This window comes from Sturnira hondurensis, unplaced genomic scaffold (assembly GCF_014824575.4).
Source record: "Sturnira hondurensis isolate 20B ecotype Veracruz unplaced genomic scaffold, ASM1482457v3 Scaffold0022908, whole genome shotgun sequence".
NCBI lineage: Eukaryota > Metazoa > Chordata > Mammalia > Chiroptera > Phyllostomidae > Sturnira > Sturnira hondurensis.
Genome location: NW_028095539.1, coordinates 4,271,857 through 4,286,815, shown reverse-complemented (window position 1 = coordinate 4,286,815; position 14,959 = coordinate 4,271,857). Strand labels below are relative to the sequence as shown.

The 14,959-nt window shown below is 57.6% G+C and overlaps 2 protein-coding genes across 3 annotated transcripts; both read right to left on the bottom strand.

The window, feature by feature from the left end:
* Positions 1-105: 105 nt before the first annotated feature.
* Positions 106-3,518, bottom strand: BBLN (bublin coiled coil protein). The gene is made up of 2 exons (XM_037036810.1): positions 3,275-3,518; positions 106-578 (listed from the first exon to the last, which is right to left on the bottom strand). Exons 1-2 carry the CDS (start codon positions 3,351-3,353, stop codon positions 406-408), a joined length of 252 nt encoding a protein of 83 aa, XP_036892705.1. The 5' UTR covers positions 3,354-3,518; the 3' UTR covers positions 106-405.
* Positions 3,519-5,743: 2,225 nt separating this feature from the next.
* On the bottom strand, positions 5,744-9,584 carry LCN2 (lipocalin 2). Of its 2 annotated transcripts, none has more exons than XM_037036807.1 (7): positions 9,354-9,584; positions 8,687-8,823; positions 7,511-7,590; positions 7,219-7,338; positions 6,872-6,973; positions 6,045-6,074; positions 5,744-5,941 (listed from the first exon to the last, which is right to left on the bottom strand). In XM_037036807.1, the coding sequence occupies exons 1-6, from the start codon at positions 9,489-9,491 to the stop codon at positions 6,055-6,057; spliced, it is 597 nt and encodes a 198-aa protein (XP_036892702.1). In that variant the 5' UTR covers positions 9,492-9,584; the 3' UTR covers positions 5,744-5,941; positions 6,045-6,054. The 2 variants fall into 2 exon arrangements, with proteins under 2 accessions (XP_036892702.1, XP_036892703.1); XM_037036808.1 differs by having other exon boundaries at positions 5,744-5,900.
* Between the last annotated feature and the right edge of the window lie 5,375 nt (positions 9,585-14,959).

Sequence of the window (14,959 nt, the reverse complement as noted above, 5' to 3'; positions counted from 1 at the left end):
ACGCCTGTGAGCAGCCAGCACATGAGCAACACCTGGAACACCCCGCTTGCTCCGTTCACCTCTGTTGGCCGCTGGGGTTCCTAACCCAGGACACAAAGGCGCAGCGGTGTTGGAGACCAGTTTAATATGGACATTCAAGGCCTGGGCAGAGTGGAGAGTGCCCAGGAGTTAGGCAGGCAGGCAGGGGGTGGCAGGCCCCCACCTGGCCCAGGAGGGAAGGCTGGGTGTTGGGGGTCGGCTCAGACACGCCAAGGGGGGTCCCTGAAGAAGTGGCTCAGGCAGTCAGGGCCACCAGGGGACCTATGTGCCAGCCCTTGAGAAGGTATCTAAGTCAGGTGGTGAGTGCCCAGGCTAGAGCCCAGCCTAGGGAGGCAGGGTTGGGGCTTGGTTTGGGGCTCCTGGAGCCTAAGGGCTGGCATCGCTGGGGGCCTCCCCCAGCTGCTGCTGGAACTCCAGACGCGTCTGCCGGTTGGACTCCAGCAGCTCCTGGAGGCGGGCGTGGAGGTGGTCGTTCTTCTCTTCCAGGTGGTCCAGACAGGAGTTGATCTGGTCCAGCATGGAGTTGATGGCAGCATATTCTGGAAGGAAGGGGAAAGACAGACAAGATCCCGGGTCTCCCCGGGGCTCACAGATACCCCTCTCCCCCAACCATCATCCCCCAGCCTCTACTCCTTCCTGAGCCTCAGTGTCACCACCTGGAAAATGGATGGATATCAAAAGAGGACAGGATGTAGAGAAATAATACCTCAGCTCCCCCTCCTATTCTCCAGGGTTAGGGTGGTCAGGGGGAGGTGAGCCAGGGTCCTGCATGGGAAGTCCTACCAATCTCCTTTCCACATCCTCCATCTGCCCACAGGCCAGAGCCCACATTCCTGAGTCAGGCCACTAAGGACTCTGTCCCCCGCCCGCCCATCTTTCTAGCTCTTCCATGGCCTTTGCCCTTAGGATCAAGCACCCGGAGGACTCTAAGTCCCCACTCTCCTCTCTGGCCCCGCCTCCCACGCCTTTCCCTTTCCTCTCTCAAATCTGCCTCTGCCCACCTCAGGGCCCTTGAACATGCTGTTGACTCTGCCTGGAATATGCCCGGTCCTCCTGTCTTTTTTCCCTCTTCTCCTGGCAGAGTCCTGTTCCTCAAGTCTCAGTGAGGATGCACCCGGGGAGCCTTCCCAACACCCCGGACTGGATCAGGCCCCTATGCCTGGTTCCCTTCCCCACACCTCCATGGCCGCACCTCCAGATGGACTGATGCAGTTACCTGTGGGCTGGTTTGTCCTCCCTGTCAGACTACAGAGCTCCGTGGGCAGTGGAGTGGCCTCGTGTTCACTACTGTTTCCCCGAGGCCCTCACTGTCACACAATAAGTGCTTGATGAGTGAATGAAGCCTCTAACTTTTCAGCCTTTTTGCCTTTGCTCAACTATCCCTGCCACCCAAAATGCCTCAACCACAACAGCTGTTTGAAGACCAAGTCAAAACACCTCTTCTGAGAAGCCTTCCCTGGTCTCCATCAGAAACCATCACTCCTTCCTCCACAGCCACTTCTGACCTGCCTCTCTCAGCAACACAGTGTCCCTTAGGACCCAAGGGCTGAGCCCGTGCCCACTGCAGGAGCGAGTTCTGAGCCAGTCCATGACTCAGATACACTCTGCTGCCAGCTTGGGACAAAGGGGAAGTAGCTGGCAGTGTTTGGAATAGGCTACGGCTGGAGGACCCTAGTCTGGGACATGGATGCACATGTGTGTGCGTTCTGGAGGAACAACACCTGTCACAGCTTGCAGAGGCCAGGGTCCTGGGTGGTGTCTGCTGGGTTTTAGTCTTAACACTTCGTGGCAGTTTCCCACAGTTGGGGAAACTGAGGCCCAGGAAGGAAGGGACTTGCCCAGGGCCCGCCAGCTGGTTGGCAGCAGAGCCAAGATTCAGACTTGGGAGGCAGGGCCCTAGAGCTTCAGGCCCAGCTGTGTCCCATCCCAAGAAGTTACTGCACCTTTATGGAAAAGGGAATAACTGGGTAACTGTGAGGATTCAGAGTTATGAAGAGCTCAGGTAGGGCCCGGCTGCAGCAAGTACGTGGTCCATGTTGTCAACACCTCACAACCCGTGCCATGAGACACAGCCAGGAGGAGGATGGGGCAGCGGTGTCTCCACACCACTGGGGCCAGGCATTTTCTGTGTCAAGGGCACTTCCCAGTTTTGAGCGTTGGCCTCCCTCCTCCCACTGCGCTAAGTCCTGTGAATCTGCCAGGGACCACTCATGTGACTCCGGGGAGGCCCTTCCTGGTGCTGCTTTGCACCCATCTGGCCACTGTTCACCAGCAGTGTCCAGGGCAAAGCAACCAGCTTACCACTTTCCCCTGTGGGAGGTCTTCTACCTCTATTGAATGCAGCCCCTCATTGATGTTAAGTGTTCTGAAACTATTGTGATTAGTGCACACTTTGGATATTCTGAAACCCATTGAATTGTACAGTTTAAATGGATGAGTTGTCTAGTATGTGAATTATAGCTCAATAAAGCTGTTACCAAATCTAAACGCAAAGCTCTTTATCCCATATTTACTAAGTCCTGCGCTCTAAGTCAATACAACAATCTTTATTACACTAAAGGGAATAATGATAACCACTTAGTAAACCCTTCCATCTTGGGACCTACTAAATATTTTCCATTCATTTTCCCATTTAATCCTGACACATCTCAATGAACAAGGCATTAATCAGTATTTTACAGACAGGGAAGCGGGCTCCAGAGGGTGAGAAGGGAGTTGATAGTTCTCTCTCCACACCTCACTTCCCACCCACCGCAGTGCTGGGCACGCAACAGGCTGCATTACAAGCCCGTCGCATTCGCCAGGGCTCCTGGCCCCACCGGAGAAGGTGGCTGAGGATGCTGACTCAGCAAGGGCGCGCGCGCGCTCCCACAGGGCAGCCCTTTCTGCTGAGCCAAGGTCCACCGGCCCCGCCTCCTCAGGAGTCTACGGGTCTACAAGGGCCCAACGAAGTGGCTGGAGCAAATCCCAAAAGGGCGAGTGTCCCTGAAGCGGCCTCAGTCTCCCCATCTGTAAACCGGGGCCGGATGCCCAGTTCTCAAATGTTGCAGTTTCCAGGGACTCACTCGTAGGTGCTCGTCCTGAATTCCGAGATGGCACCTGCAGCTGCAACCCAACCAGAGGCGAGGGGTAGGAGGGCTCCTTCCTTCCAAACCCTTGTCCCGGCCCTGATCCCCCTTCCCAGAAAGGTACCCCTGAGAAAGCAAAGGTCACTTCTGCCCTTTCCCCGAGTCACCTGCTTCCCCGAAGCCGTCATCCTCGCCTTCCGCGTCCGCCTCCACCGGCATGCCCAGGTCCCCGTTGGGGCCCGACATTGCAGGCTCGGGCTCCTCAGGGGCCACAAGACGCGGAAACGAGGCGACCGTCACTCCAATAGCCGGTGCGGGGCGTAAAGTGAAGGCGGTGGATGGAACGCAGGGCCGGAAGGGTGGAACCACGCGGATTAACGCAACCCGGGGCAGGGCCCCGGGGCCCCGCCCCCAAGGCACAAGCCTCTGGGCAGGAGCTCCGCCCCAGCCTCGCCCCGCCCACAAACAGAAAACCGGCCTTGCTCGCTATCAGACCCCGCCCCCATGCCCCGAGTCCCACCCTTACGGTCAGGCTGCGGTCTCTCGTGAGGCTCCGGGATGTCCCCTGGCTACCCGCCGAGGATCCTAGGTTGCGGAAGCTCCCTCCAGAGAGCTGAGCAGAGGAGCAGGGGCAGCCTGTGACACCTCCGAGTCTCTACCCCCATTCTGCTCCCTTTTTGCCCAATCCTGCCGCTGGAGACCTGCGGGTGGGCCAGCGTGAACCTCCGCGTGAGCGAAATCTGAGACTCATGGTTTCTAAAGACCCTATATGGCTTCCGGACCGTTTTTCATCACAGCCTCCTTGAGAGTCACGTTCTGTGCCGCAGAGGGCTGCGGATGGCTGTCAGTTAAGGAAAGCTGCGGGATAAGGTCGGTCCAGCTGCCCTCATCCCTCACCCCTTTTAGTAGCTGGGAAAAGGCCTGCCCAAAGTCACCCAGCTGGCAAGAGTCGCTCCTGAGCTGGGCCCAGAGGGTGATCTGCAGGGCTCCATCTGAGAGTGAGGTGCATGTCCCAAGGGAGAGGGGCTCTTTACTGTGACTCCTATGGCTGTTGCCACCAGCAGGCCCCATGGCTGCGGCAGCCTGGTGCTGGCCTCACACTGGTTGTTAAGGCCAACCTCAGGAGAGCAGTCAGGCCCAGTTATGCTTCTTGACTATGACAGCCGGGAGGGATCTTCTCTGTCCCAGAAGCTGTCCCACTGTTTCACCTGAGGAAGGGGGTCCAGAACCTGTAATCAGGGCCACCACTGACTCGCATATGGGCAGTGCCACCGCCTTCTCTCTGAACCAGATTGAGTGCAGGTGAGGTCTCAGCGGAACCAGTGCCTGAAGAATTTTTGTGACTGGTCCCTCACTCAGGTTGGCAGACCCCCTGACTATAAGGTGTGGGTATCCTTCCTCCAGTCCTCCAATCAGCCGCCCTCCAGCCAAATCTCCACTCCTCACCACCAGGGCCGACTGTGCCCTCACAGTCCCCTCGGAGATGCCTGTGCCCACAGATGGAGCAGATGACAGAAAGCACTTGAGTCTTTTCTGAAGAGGGATGGATCTTTGGCTCTGAGTGATGGATCTGATGGATCCATCATGGATGGATCTTTGGCTGATGGATCTTTGGCTTTGCTGGGGAGTGCCTGGGGCAGCGGGGCGCTCACATGGGCAGACGCGTGCCTCCCTGTGCTGGTTCCTTGCGTGTGTGCTTGCACCCACCCAGTGTCTGTGTGGTGTGCATCTTTGCGAGCCTTGGCATGTTTCTGTATGTCTCCCTGAGGGTCTGTTGCCCATCCCGAGTCTGCATGTTTGTCCCCTGGTCTCTGGCCTCTGACCTTGCAAGGGAAGAAGAGGATGGAGGGGGTTCCTATATGTGATACAGACACAGAGGGGCTACAGCTGCAGCTGTGGTGGACAGGAGCTTGTCAAGCCCCAGACACAGGCCCAGTGAAGGGGTGGTGCAGGCCCGGTGCCCTAGAGCCTTCTGGAATCTGGATCCCCAGCAGCATGTGCCCCTCTTTGCCTCCCCCAGCCTGTTCCTAATGGTCCAAGAGGTCATCATAGAGGTGTGGGTGCGGGACAGTGCTCTGAATGGGGTTAGGATGGGCAGCGCCATCCAGCAGTGGAGGCAGAAGGGTGAGCACTGGGACCACAGGAGTCTGGCAAAGGGGCAGGGGCCTGCCCCGGTGACCCTCTCTGCCTGGCACAGCCTCACCTGGGCACTCCCTTGCCTTACCCACTGTGCACCCCTCCTGGCCTGGTGGCCATCTTTCAGCATCCACACGGATCCTAGTGAGTTGGGGGTGACAGCAGCTGAGCCTCCCGTATCCCCTCCAGCTCCCTGGCCCAGGCTGAGCCTTGGCTCTAGGACCCGTTGCAGGTGGCTGAGTGTAGGCATGAGGTGCGGGCCTGTGAGTATTTCCATTGGTCTGGGTACCCCTCAAAGGCCAGGGCATGCAGGGGCTCCCACTGGCCTGGTGGTGGACCCAGGACTGGGAGCTAGGAAGTGTTCAGTCAAGGACAGACTCAAGTTCTGTGGCCTCTGTCCTCACTGAGGACCACAAGGGAGGTCTGGGAGTGATACTGAGAGCCCACCTTTGCCCCTTCCCCTCCCAGATGGCCAAGGGGTCAAGGAGCACAGACTGGGGGACTGGGAGCATGGGTTTATTTGGCAGTCTGGGAGTGATTCCATCAGCAGGGTGGCTTAGGGGACAGCTGGGTGGGCTGAACTGTGAGAAGGGTCTCCTGGCCCTCCCACTGGTGTCCAGGCTGGTGGGGGCAGCTGGGTGGCATCTTGGGCAGAGGCTGATGCGAGGGCAATGGGGAAGGAGAGAGACAGGAGGCACCTGAGAGGGACGCAGCGTAGTCACGTTAGCAGCAGTATCGGGTAGGGGTGCCTCGGGCCACTGCGCTTTGGCTCCCATCAGCTCCGTCCCCAGCCATACTCACCACTTGCTCACTAGTCATCGATGCACTTGTCTGCGGAAGAGACAGTCCGTCACAAATGGGCAGGGTGTGTGTGACCCCTGCACTGCCCTTGGGCTGCCCCAGGCCCCAGCCCAGCTAAGCAGCAGAAGATTTAGGGGTTCCCTTCAGGGCTGGGGCAGCAGAGGGGCAGATGAGGGGGGAAGGGAATCTGGAGAAAAGCCTGAGAAGACCCAGTGGGGTTGGGGGGCTTGTCACCTATTCTGCAGAGGAGGCAGATGAGGCCTAGCCACATGATTGGGCACTTAGGTCTCCTGCCCATTAACCTTATGAGCCCTGGCAACCCCTCAGCTTTGGAGAGGCTGACGGCTCTTTGAGTAGCCTGCCAGATTGCCTGCAGACAAAGGCACCTCCCAAGTCAATGGTGAGCAAGTCCCAGGGTGAGAGAGGAAGAAGCCCAGAACAGCAGAACCTGGGCTGTAGGGAGAGGCAGCCCAGGACAAAGGGGGCCTGGGAGTGTGAGGAGGAAATGGCCTAGTATAGCAGGATCTGGGGTGTAGGGGGAGGGGGCCCCAGGCAATGAGACTGAGGAAACTTGGCCTTGGGCCTGAAATGCTCATCTGGATTAGGCCCAAACTCTCTATCGGGGAAGAGCGCTTGGGGCCCTGATCCCTTAGGGCTCCACAGACCCCTGGGGTGTGGTGTGGTCCTCCTGAACCCAAAGGGGCTCCCAAGGGGCCCTAGTGACTAGAGCTGGGGACTGAGTCCCTCCTCTCCCCTTTCCCTGGTGGAATGACATCAGACCTGGACAGTCCCCATGTCCCTTTCTCCTCTACCCAGCTGGCCATTACCAATCGGGACAGGGAAGATGATGTGGTCACTGGTGAGGCCCAGGGAGTTGGCGAAGCGGATGAAGTTCTCCTTCAGTTCAGCGGGTAGTTCCTTGGTCCTCCCTGTGGTTGAGATGGCCAGTGAGTGGCCGGGGAACACACCATTAATGTTGCTGAGTGGAAGAATGTGCTCAGACCGAGCCCGCGTGCGTGGAGGGTCTTCAGAGGGCTCTTTCCTGGCCTCGGGGCTCAGGGCTGTGGTGGCACTCGGGGAGGTCTTGGGGGCTGCGTGGGGGTAGGCTGCTCCCCTCCCTTGAAAGTGACCAGGAGCTGGGTCCCGCTGGGGGAGGGGGTGGGTGAAGACCCACCGTAGAGGGTGGTCTTGAAGTACTCCCGGTTTGAGGAGACCTTCTTGAAGAACACCATGGCGAACTGGTTGTAGTTGGTGGCGGCCACTCTCACGGTGTAGCTCTGCAGTCCAGGGTAGGCTATGGGGTGGAGAGCGAGGGGTCAGCGCTGGCTGGTTGGACACAGCAGCTCATTTCCCCCCAGCCCCACACAGGACAACATTGGGGTGGGGCACAGGGAGGTGTGTTTCCCCTCTGGGAGGACCCTGTGCCAGGGACCCCACCCCCAGGGCCCACATCACTCAGAACTCACTCTTAATGTTTCCCAGGGTGAACTGGCCAGGCTGGGAACTTGGGACAAAAGGTCTGATAAAGTAGTCACAGCGCTGGCCCCTGGAGGGGAGAGATGTGTGAATGAGTGGGGGAGACACGTAGGCTTGGACCCCCTGGGCTGGATGACCTGAGGGCCAGGGCTGCCACTGGAGGGGCCAGAACTCTGGTGCCCTGGGTCCAGCTCAGCCCACCTCCACCTCCGCAGCAGGCCTGGGGCTCTCCCTGCCCGCCCCCCCAGTTCGTCTGAGCCTAGCCCTGGCTGTTCCTGTGTGGGCCGCCCGGGGCCTCCTGACTCTCCAGCACCCACCGTCCTTCCCTCTTCCGGACTGTCTTCCCTTGGTGGCCTTCCCTGTACACTGTCCTCCCCACCCTGGGCACTGGTCCCCTGCTCGTGTCCCACTGTTTCCCTTTCTACACCCTCTTCTGGGGAATTGACCTGCCAAGGTTCTGGTCTGCCCCGTTTCCCAAGGACTGCCCTGGCCCTTGGGCCAGCCCTGACCTCTCACTGTGTCCTTGGCTCCCAAACCCTCCCCTGTTCTGCCCCTGCTGCACAAATGCTCCAGCCCCTCCCTGTCAGGTGCCAGAACCAGAAACCCACAGGAGCTGGGTGAGCCCTGGCACCCACCATTCCTCTCCCCACTGCAGCCAGAGGGGTCCTGTGCTCCTCATCAGATTTTTTAGGTGCCAGGGTCTGAGGCCCTGGCAGTGTGACCGCCCCCCTACCCCCCACCCCCGCCTCCGTGGCTTGTGGCTGCCTGAGCCCCCCGCACCTCCTTCCAAGGCAGGTTGGCTTCTTCAAGGCCTGACCCAGAGGCATCTCCCCGAAAACCCCCAGTGAAGTCCTGGGTGGGGTTCCAGGCTGGGCCCAGTGACCCTCCTCCCACTGCAGGTCAGCCCTGCTCCTTCTGTCTTGTTTCCTGAGGGCTCTCTGCCCATCCTTGCGACTGTTTACATGGAAGTGAGACTGTCCATCAGAAGTGACTTTCTGATGTAATGAATGAAGAAGGGAAGGAGCGAATCTGTGACTCTAGTACTGAGTAGTAGGAGTAGGACGAATGACTGTCAGCTTCGGCCATCCCCTGGCCGTGACATCAGAACCTGCCCCCGGGTCAGCCCCCGTGCCCCCCATGCTCCCTCAGGAGGTGGTGGCTCTCACTTGAGCAAGGTGGAGGTGACATTGTAGCTGTGGTCTTCTTTCAGCTCATAGGTGGTGGTGTACATCTTAAACTGGCCTTGTTCTTCTTTTGAAACTGCGTTCCCCGCCAGGCCCACGACATACCACTTCCCCTGGAACTGCAGGGGGCTGGTGATAGGTAGTGTGGGCCCCAGAGGTCCCCTGCTGCTCTGTCCCCGCATGCACCCCCGGGCAGCCCGGCCCAGAACCAGGAGTCCCTCTACCAGGGCCGAAGGCCCCCTGACTGGGCGCTCAGGCCTGGGCTGGGCCTGCACTGATGAAGCCCGCAGCTGCTGGAGGCCCGCAGGCCAGGAGGGAGCCTGGAGTCTGGCAAGGATGGAGTGACCCTTGGCAGTGGCCACCTGGTCCCCCTGTGCCTCAGTTTCCTCACCATGCAGAGGGACTGAACATGTTCCCACTTTGTGTGGACTGTGGAGATTATGGGAGGGAGTGTGAAGCTGGGCAGATCAGTGAGGCTGGGGTGGGGATGGGGGCATGGGGTGTGGCTTCTATCAGGGGACCCAAGGACAGACTGAGCGGAACCCCGGGCCCATCCTGTCCTACCACGCTCCTGAAGACTCTGCCCCTCCTCCCTCTGCTCCCACTGTTCCTGGGGGCCTCCCCTCAACTGTCCCACCAGGCCCCTTACCTGGTCATCTTGGAAATTTGGCTGCAGCGGGACTCTGGACAGAGGTGGGGCTGGGATCAGGTTTTCAGTGGGGCCCTGGGCCTGGGTTTGCAGGGCACCCAGCAGGGTGAGGCCCAGCCACAGGAGACCTAGAGGCATGGTTTCAGGGCTTAGGCAGCTAGGCAGCTGGGCAGCTGCTGAGCCTGGCAGGTGGTGGAGGAGGGGAAGGCGAGTGAGGAGGCTGGTGGGGGCCCTATTTATGGTCCACCCGCTCACCAACTCACCCCAGGGTGGAGTAATTTGCCCTTTGGCAAATTCAGGAAGGGTGAGGTAACTTCCAGCAAGTCCTGCTGAAACATTTGGTAAGATTTCTGCCCCTTTTCTCCATGGCGGGGTTGTGCAAGAGGGACAGGCGGGAAGGCGGGGGGGAGACAAGGGGGGACTTTCTGCAAAGGGCTCCACACCTCTGCAGGGACAAGGGCTCCCCGAGCACTCTCCATGTCCCCTCCCTCCGCTCTGAGCGTCCCTCTTTGTGTTCAGTAGTCCTGATCCGTCCGTCATCTCTGACCTCCAGGAGCCCCTGCTTGGCCCAAGGCCACGGTGGGGTACTGTGGTGAGATTCCCTTCCCTGGCACCCGATGAATGCCGAGAATGCTTCACTGCAACAGATCATGTCCTCTTTCCTGGTTCTCAGAAGGGACAGAGATGGGTGGGGCAGGTTAAAAGTAGAAGGAACATAGTGTATTTCCTGAGGTCTCAAAGGCCAGCTCCTGGCCCTCCCAGGGGCCCCAGGCCAACCCTGACCCAGGGGGAGAACCCTCCTCAGAGTCCGATCTGCAAGGGCTCCTGCCTAGAGCAGCCCCTCCCACCCTCCATGCCTCGTTGGCAGCAGTGCACCTGGACCGAAGCTGACCCCTGCGGACTTGGCCCCTCCTGTGGGCCCAGTGGGCAGAGACCCCGAGCTCAGCAGAGAAGTGTGGAGGTTGCAGTCCCAGCTGCATCCTGATGCGGGGGCAATGAAGGGTGCGCACCTGTGCTGGGTGATGGGGCTACGGCCTGAAAGCCCGCTCTCCACCCCATTGCTCTGGACGCCAGGTGCTTTGGGTCACAGGGAGCACAAAGACATGGCCTTGCTCTTGAGAGGTCTCTGAAACCATCCACCATCTCCGGCCGCAGGCTGGGTCTGTGGAGTCCAGTGGCCCGGGCAGGCCTGCGTCCCCATACGTGTTCCTGCCGTGGCTGACCCCAGCTGTGCCCTGGAGAGCAGTTTCCTCCCTGGCGGTTGGCTGTCCCTGGGAGGTAGTGATGGGTCCCAGGCACTGGACAGTGTCTCCCAGATGTCACCATGAGGGTGGAGGCTGTCTGGACACCTGACCTGAGGCTGAACTGAGGGTTTGCTGGCTTCAGGAAACTGACAGGGACCTCATTGGCTCTACCCACCTGCTGCTCAGAAGCCAGGACCCCCATCCTGGGTTCTCGGGCAGCAGTGCTGAGGGAAGGGGCAAGGGGCTTTGGACGGGGCTCTGAGCTGGAGGCAGGATGCAGCTTGGCCATCCCGAGGCAGAGAGGCCCTCTCAGGCCCTGCCCTGCCTGCCTGTCCCGGTGATGAAAGGGCAGGAAGTGGAGATGAGCAACGCTTTGGGGATGTTGCTGCCACCCAAGTTCACTGCCCTCCAGGACCCTGTGGCTGCCCCCTACCCATCTCATCCACAGAAGCAGGCCCAGGGGCTCCACCCCTGCTTCTCTTTTTGACCTTAAAAGGTATCGTGGAGCCTTGGGTAACTGTTGGATGTGGGAGAGACTGACAACAGTGGAGTCCCAGAGAACTTTAACCAGGGGAGGGGCAGTGCCTTGGATCAACAAGGAGTCGCTGGGTGGAATATTCTAGACTCTTAAAGTCAGGGAGCAGAGTGGCCAGTGCTGCCTGGTATGAGCTGGGGAGGCGGGGAGCACGGGGCGTGCAGCATGACAAAGCCAGGCCAGGTACAGGAGGGGCGGGGCCCAGCTCAGGGGCACCTGCTAGAACCCCGCTCCTCCAGGGGCCTGCTAACTGCTGCCCACCCCTACGCCCCGCCGGTGCCTGCTCCGTGGAGGCTGTGCACACCCTGAGCCGTGTACACATGGCCGGTGCACACACAGCCATCTCCACTCAAGGTGATCTCTGAGTTTCTGGCCAAACCCACGCAGGGCCCACGCATCTTGGTGCTGGATCCAGGCCTGACAGGACCCTGTCTGCCCCGTTCTTCACCCATCCCCCTCCCACTGGGCCTGGACCCCAGGGCTCTCAGAATGGTCGACACTGCATGTGGTTTCCAGAAGCTTGTGGGCAGGGGTCAGCCCAGCCATGAACGGCTGATGGTCGGTGGACCAGCAATACCTCCTGACTTGCTTGAAGGGCTGGGCAAGAGGTCCCCAGGTTGGGGGCATTAGGCTTCTTGGAGCCTGGGGCAGAGCCAAAAAGCTTTCAAGCAAATGCTCCAGGAGGCCAGTCACAGTAGCAGGAACTTTTGGTGTCTACAGATGGGCCCTCCTTGGCCACTGTAGGACCAAACACCTGGGAGGGGGAAGGCCTGTGCCCCTAGGGCCTAGGCTTGATTCTCTCATTTCCAGAAGCAGCTTTCCAGCCCCCATGCCCCATCTCTCATGCCTAGGCTCACCAGGGCTCACTTGAGCATTTCTTGGCTCCTGCCCCTTCCCTCTGGAGGGGGCCCGCTTATGGAAAAACTCTTGAAGGTGGCCACTCCCACACAGCCAGTTATACACCCACTGGATCCCCCCGCTCTGGTGGGGCCCACCGGGCAGCGGGCCATAAGCCCTGTCACATGAGGTCTCCTGGTTCTGGTGCTCGGGTGCCTGGCCCAAGCATAGCCCTTAGATGGGTGCTCCTGCCTGTCCCTCTGGGTAAGAGGACCCATGAGGACCACAGGACCGGGACTGCAGGCCACTGTGCTGAGCAGGGTCTGCAGTGGGCTCCAGGTATCCAGCTGGTGGTGGGTGGATGCTCCTAGGTCACTCCCATGCACCGTGCTCCCTGGACCCAGGGCCAAGTGTCTATTGTACATCATCAAGGTGGCTTGTGTGAGGGGCAGGGGTCTGACTCTTGAGACAGGCTGTTTCTGTGTACCCTGAGAGCCCAGGACACACTGGGAGAGTGCTCAGCCCAGGGGGTGGGGTTAAAGGAGAACAATGTCTGAGAGGAACTCAGGCTCCTGCCTGGGTCCTCCCCAGGTGCTGGAGACTGACTGGGCAGTGGCCTTTTCACCCCTCCTCACTATTCTCAGTGGTTGAGGAAGGTGAGGGGTCCCAGCTGGGCTCCTCTTGGGTACCAAGTGATTTTTTCAGATGCGGTGGGGTCGTGGTTGAGCCTATACCTCTCGGGGAGGGGCATCACGAGCAAGGTTTGACAGGCAGTAAGTAGGACAAGGTCAGGCTTCGAAGGGAGAGCATGTCCACCTTCAAAGGAGAAGAGGCCAACCTGAGTCAGTGCAGAGAGGGGCGAGGGATGGGCTAGATCAGCCCTGGCTGGAGAACAGAGAGGGAGGCTGCTTGGAAGGGGCTGCTATTCTGCAAGGGCAGGCAGGGTTGGGTGACCTGTCTTCCAGTGGCCTGAGGGGACCTTGGCGAGGACCCATCTGAAAAGCAGTCCTGGCTAACCGGAAGTCTGGACATTCTGGGGGGCTCCCCTCCACCAGAGCACCAGATCTAGCAGGAAACGGACTCTATGCCCTGCCGACTCACTACTGTGGACTCACAATAAACGAGGGACATGCACAGCCTCCAGTGTGGTTGGGAGCCGCCCAGCAGCCATCCCTTGACACGGTCGGGACAGATGAGATGCATCTGCACAGCAGAGGCAACTGTGGCTGGATTTCCTGCCTGTCTCTCCCTGCATGTCTGTCTTTGCGATTAATAGATGGTGGGATTTTTAGACATCTGTATTTCAGGTCCAGTGATCCACAGAATGCCAATGAAGTTGTACAAAATGATTTCTTGGCCATAGAACCAAGTCCCCCCTGATGGGGTAGCCCCTGAATGTCTAAAAGTTGATGAGTAACAGCCTCTCCTCTACCTTGGACAGGAATATGTATTAATTAGAAGTAGACAGGCAAAGAAACAGGAGAAGCTGGTTAGCTATTACAAACTAAGCACGTAGAAACAATTACCAATGAGTCAGAGTCCATATTGCATAAAGAAACATTTTAGACAGGAAGATAGATAGCTAAGTTAGACATCACAAAGGCCTTATAATAAATTTCCTAGAACCTCTGCTCGGTCTAGGGTATCCTTTTGCCCTATGCCAAATTCTAAGAGCTTTAATAAGCAATAAGACATTTAAACTCTGTACATACAGCTATTTCTAATCATCTAATTAATGGCTCTCCTGGTCAAAACAACCTTTGTTTAACATAACTGAAACTATGGAAATTCTTGTACTTTTCCTGGTTACCTGTATTAGTTTTTTCCTGCTTAACTGATCACGCCATGCACCTGTTCCTTTAATGTTACATAACAATCTCTATAAAAATAAAGCCTAAGTCAAACTCTGAGAGTTCGGTCAGACCCACAGAGGCTGGCTGTTCTCCAGCATCTAATTGGGTGCCTGACTCTTCATTCATCGCCTGCGCCGTCCATCCTTCAGGGACCCTGAGACCTGCCAAGGCTGGACCCCGGCACGGTGTGTGCTTTATAATGAGAAATGCTGCCAAGTCACGAGCAAAGTGTCCAAAGTAAAACTTTTGAAAAAAAACCCCGCAGAATAAATCCAAAGAAAATAGGAGTAAATAAAGAGTAGAAATTAATAAAAAAGAGAAAGATACAATAGGAATATCAAAGCCAAAAGCTGACTTTTGGAAAAGTCACAGGTAGAAATTTGGGAACATTTCTCAACACAGAAAGACATAAGACACGAGTAAATAGAAGTAGACATTTTAAAAAGGCTGTAACTAGATAGATTCTATAGACATTAAAGGATAAGAGAATGCTATAGGTAATGAAGTGGGAAATTTCCCAGCATACTATAATTTATGGATTCAAGAAGTCAGAGAAAGTCAGAACGGCCCTAGAACCACCACAGAAACGGACACGTTATTAACAAATCTTCCCACAGGGAACACCAGCCACACACCACAGACTGCACATGAGGTGGATCCTGGCCGGCAGGATCTGTGTATGTTGTGACTGCTAGTGAACAAATACAGATGAACAACAGAACTCCTGCGGAGAAAAAGGGACAGCATGGCCACTCCCTAAGTGAGAGAGGGTGAGAAGGCCAGAGGTCCCTGCCTGGGCAGGCTTTTATTGCTTCTCTAGGTACATTACATGGAGGGTAGTCCTCATTTACTATGCACAGGTTTGATGCAGGGGACTACCTTTTACAGACAACAAAGGAAAGAATGCTGCTAATTTCTTCAAAGAGAAGGATGTTGCAGACCAAGGAAAAAAGTGGTTGAACCGGTCACACTCCATACTTGGGAGATTTCGCTCAGATTTTATGAAGTTGCAGTAAGCATTTTCTGCCTCAATTCAGGGTGAGGGAGTTTTAGCAAAAGCAAGTCTCATAGCAGTCTAGTCTCAATGCAGACCTGATTCCTCACAGGAAAACCTCTCCGTGGGTGTGGTCCTGCGTG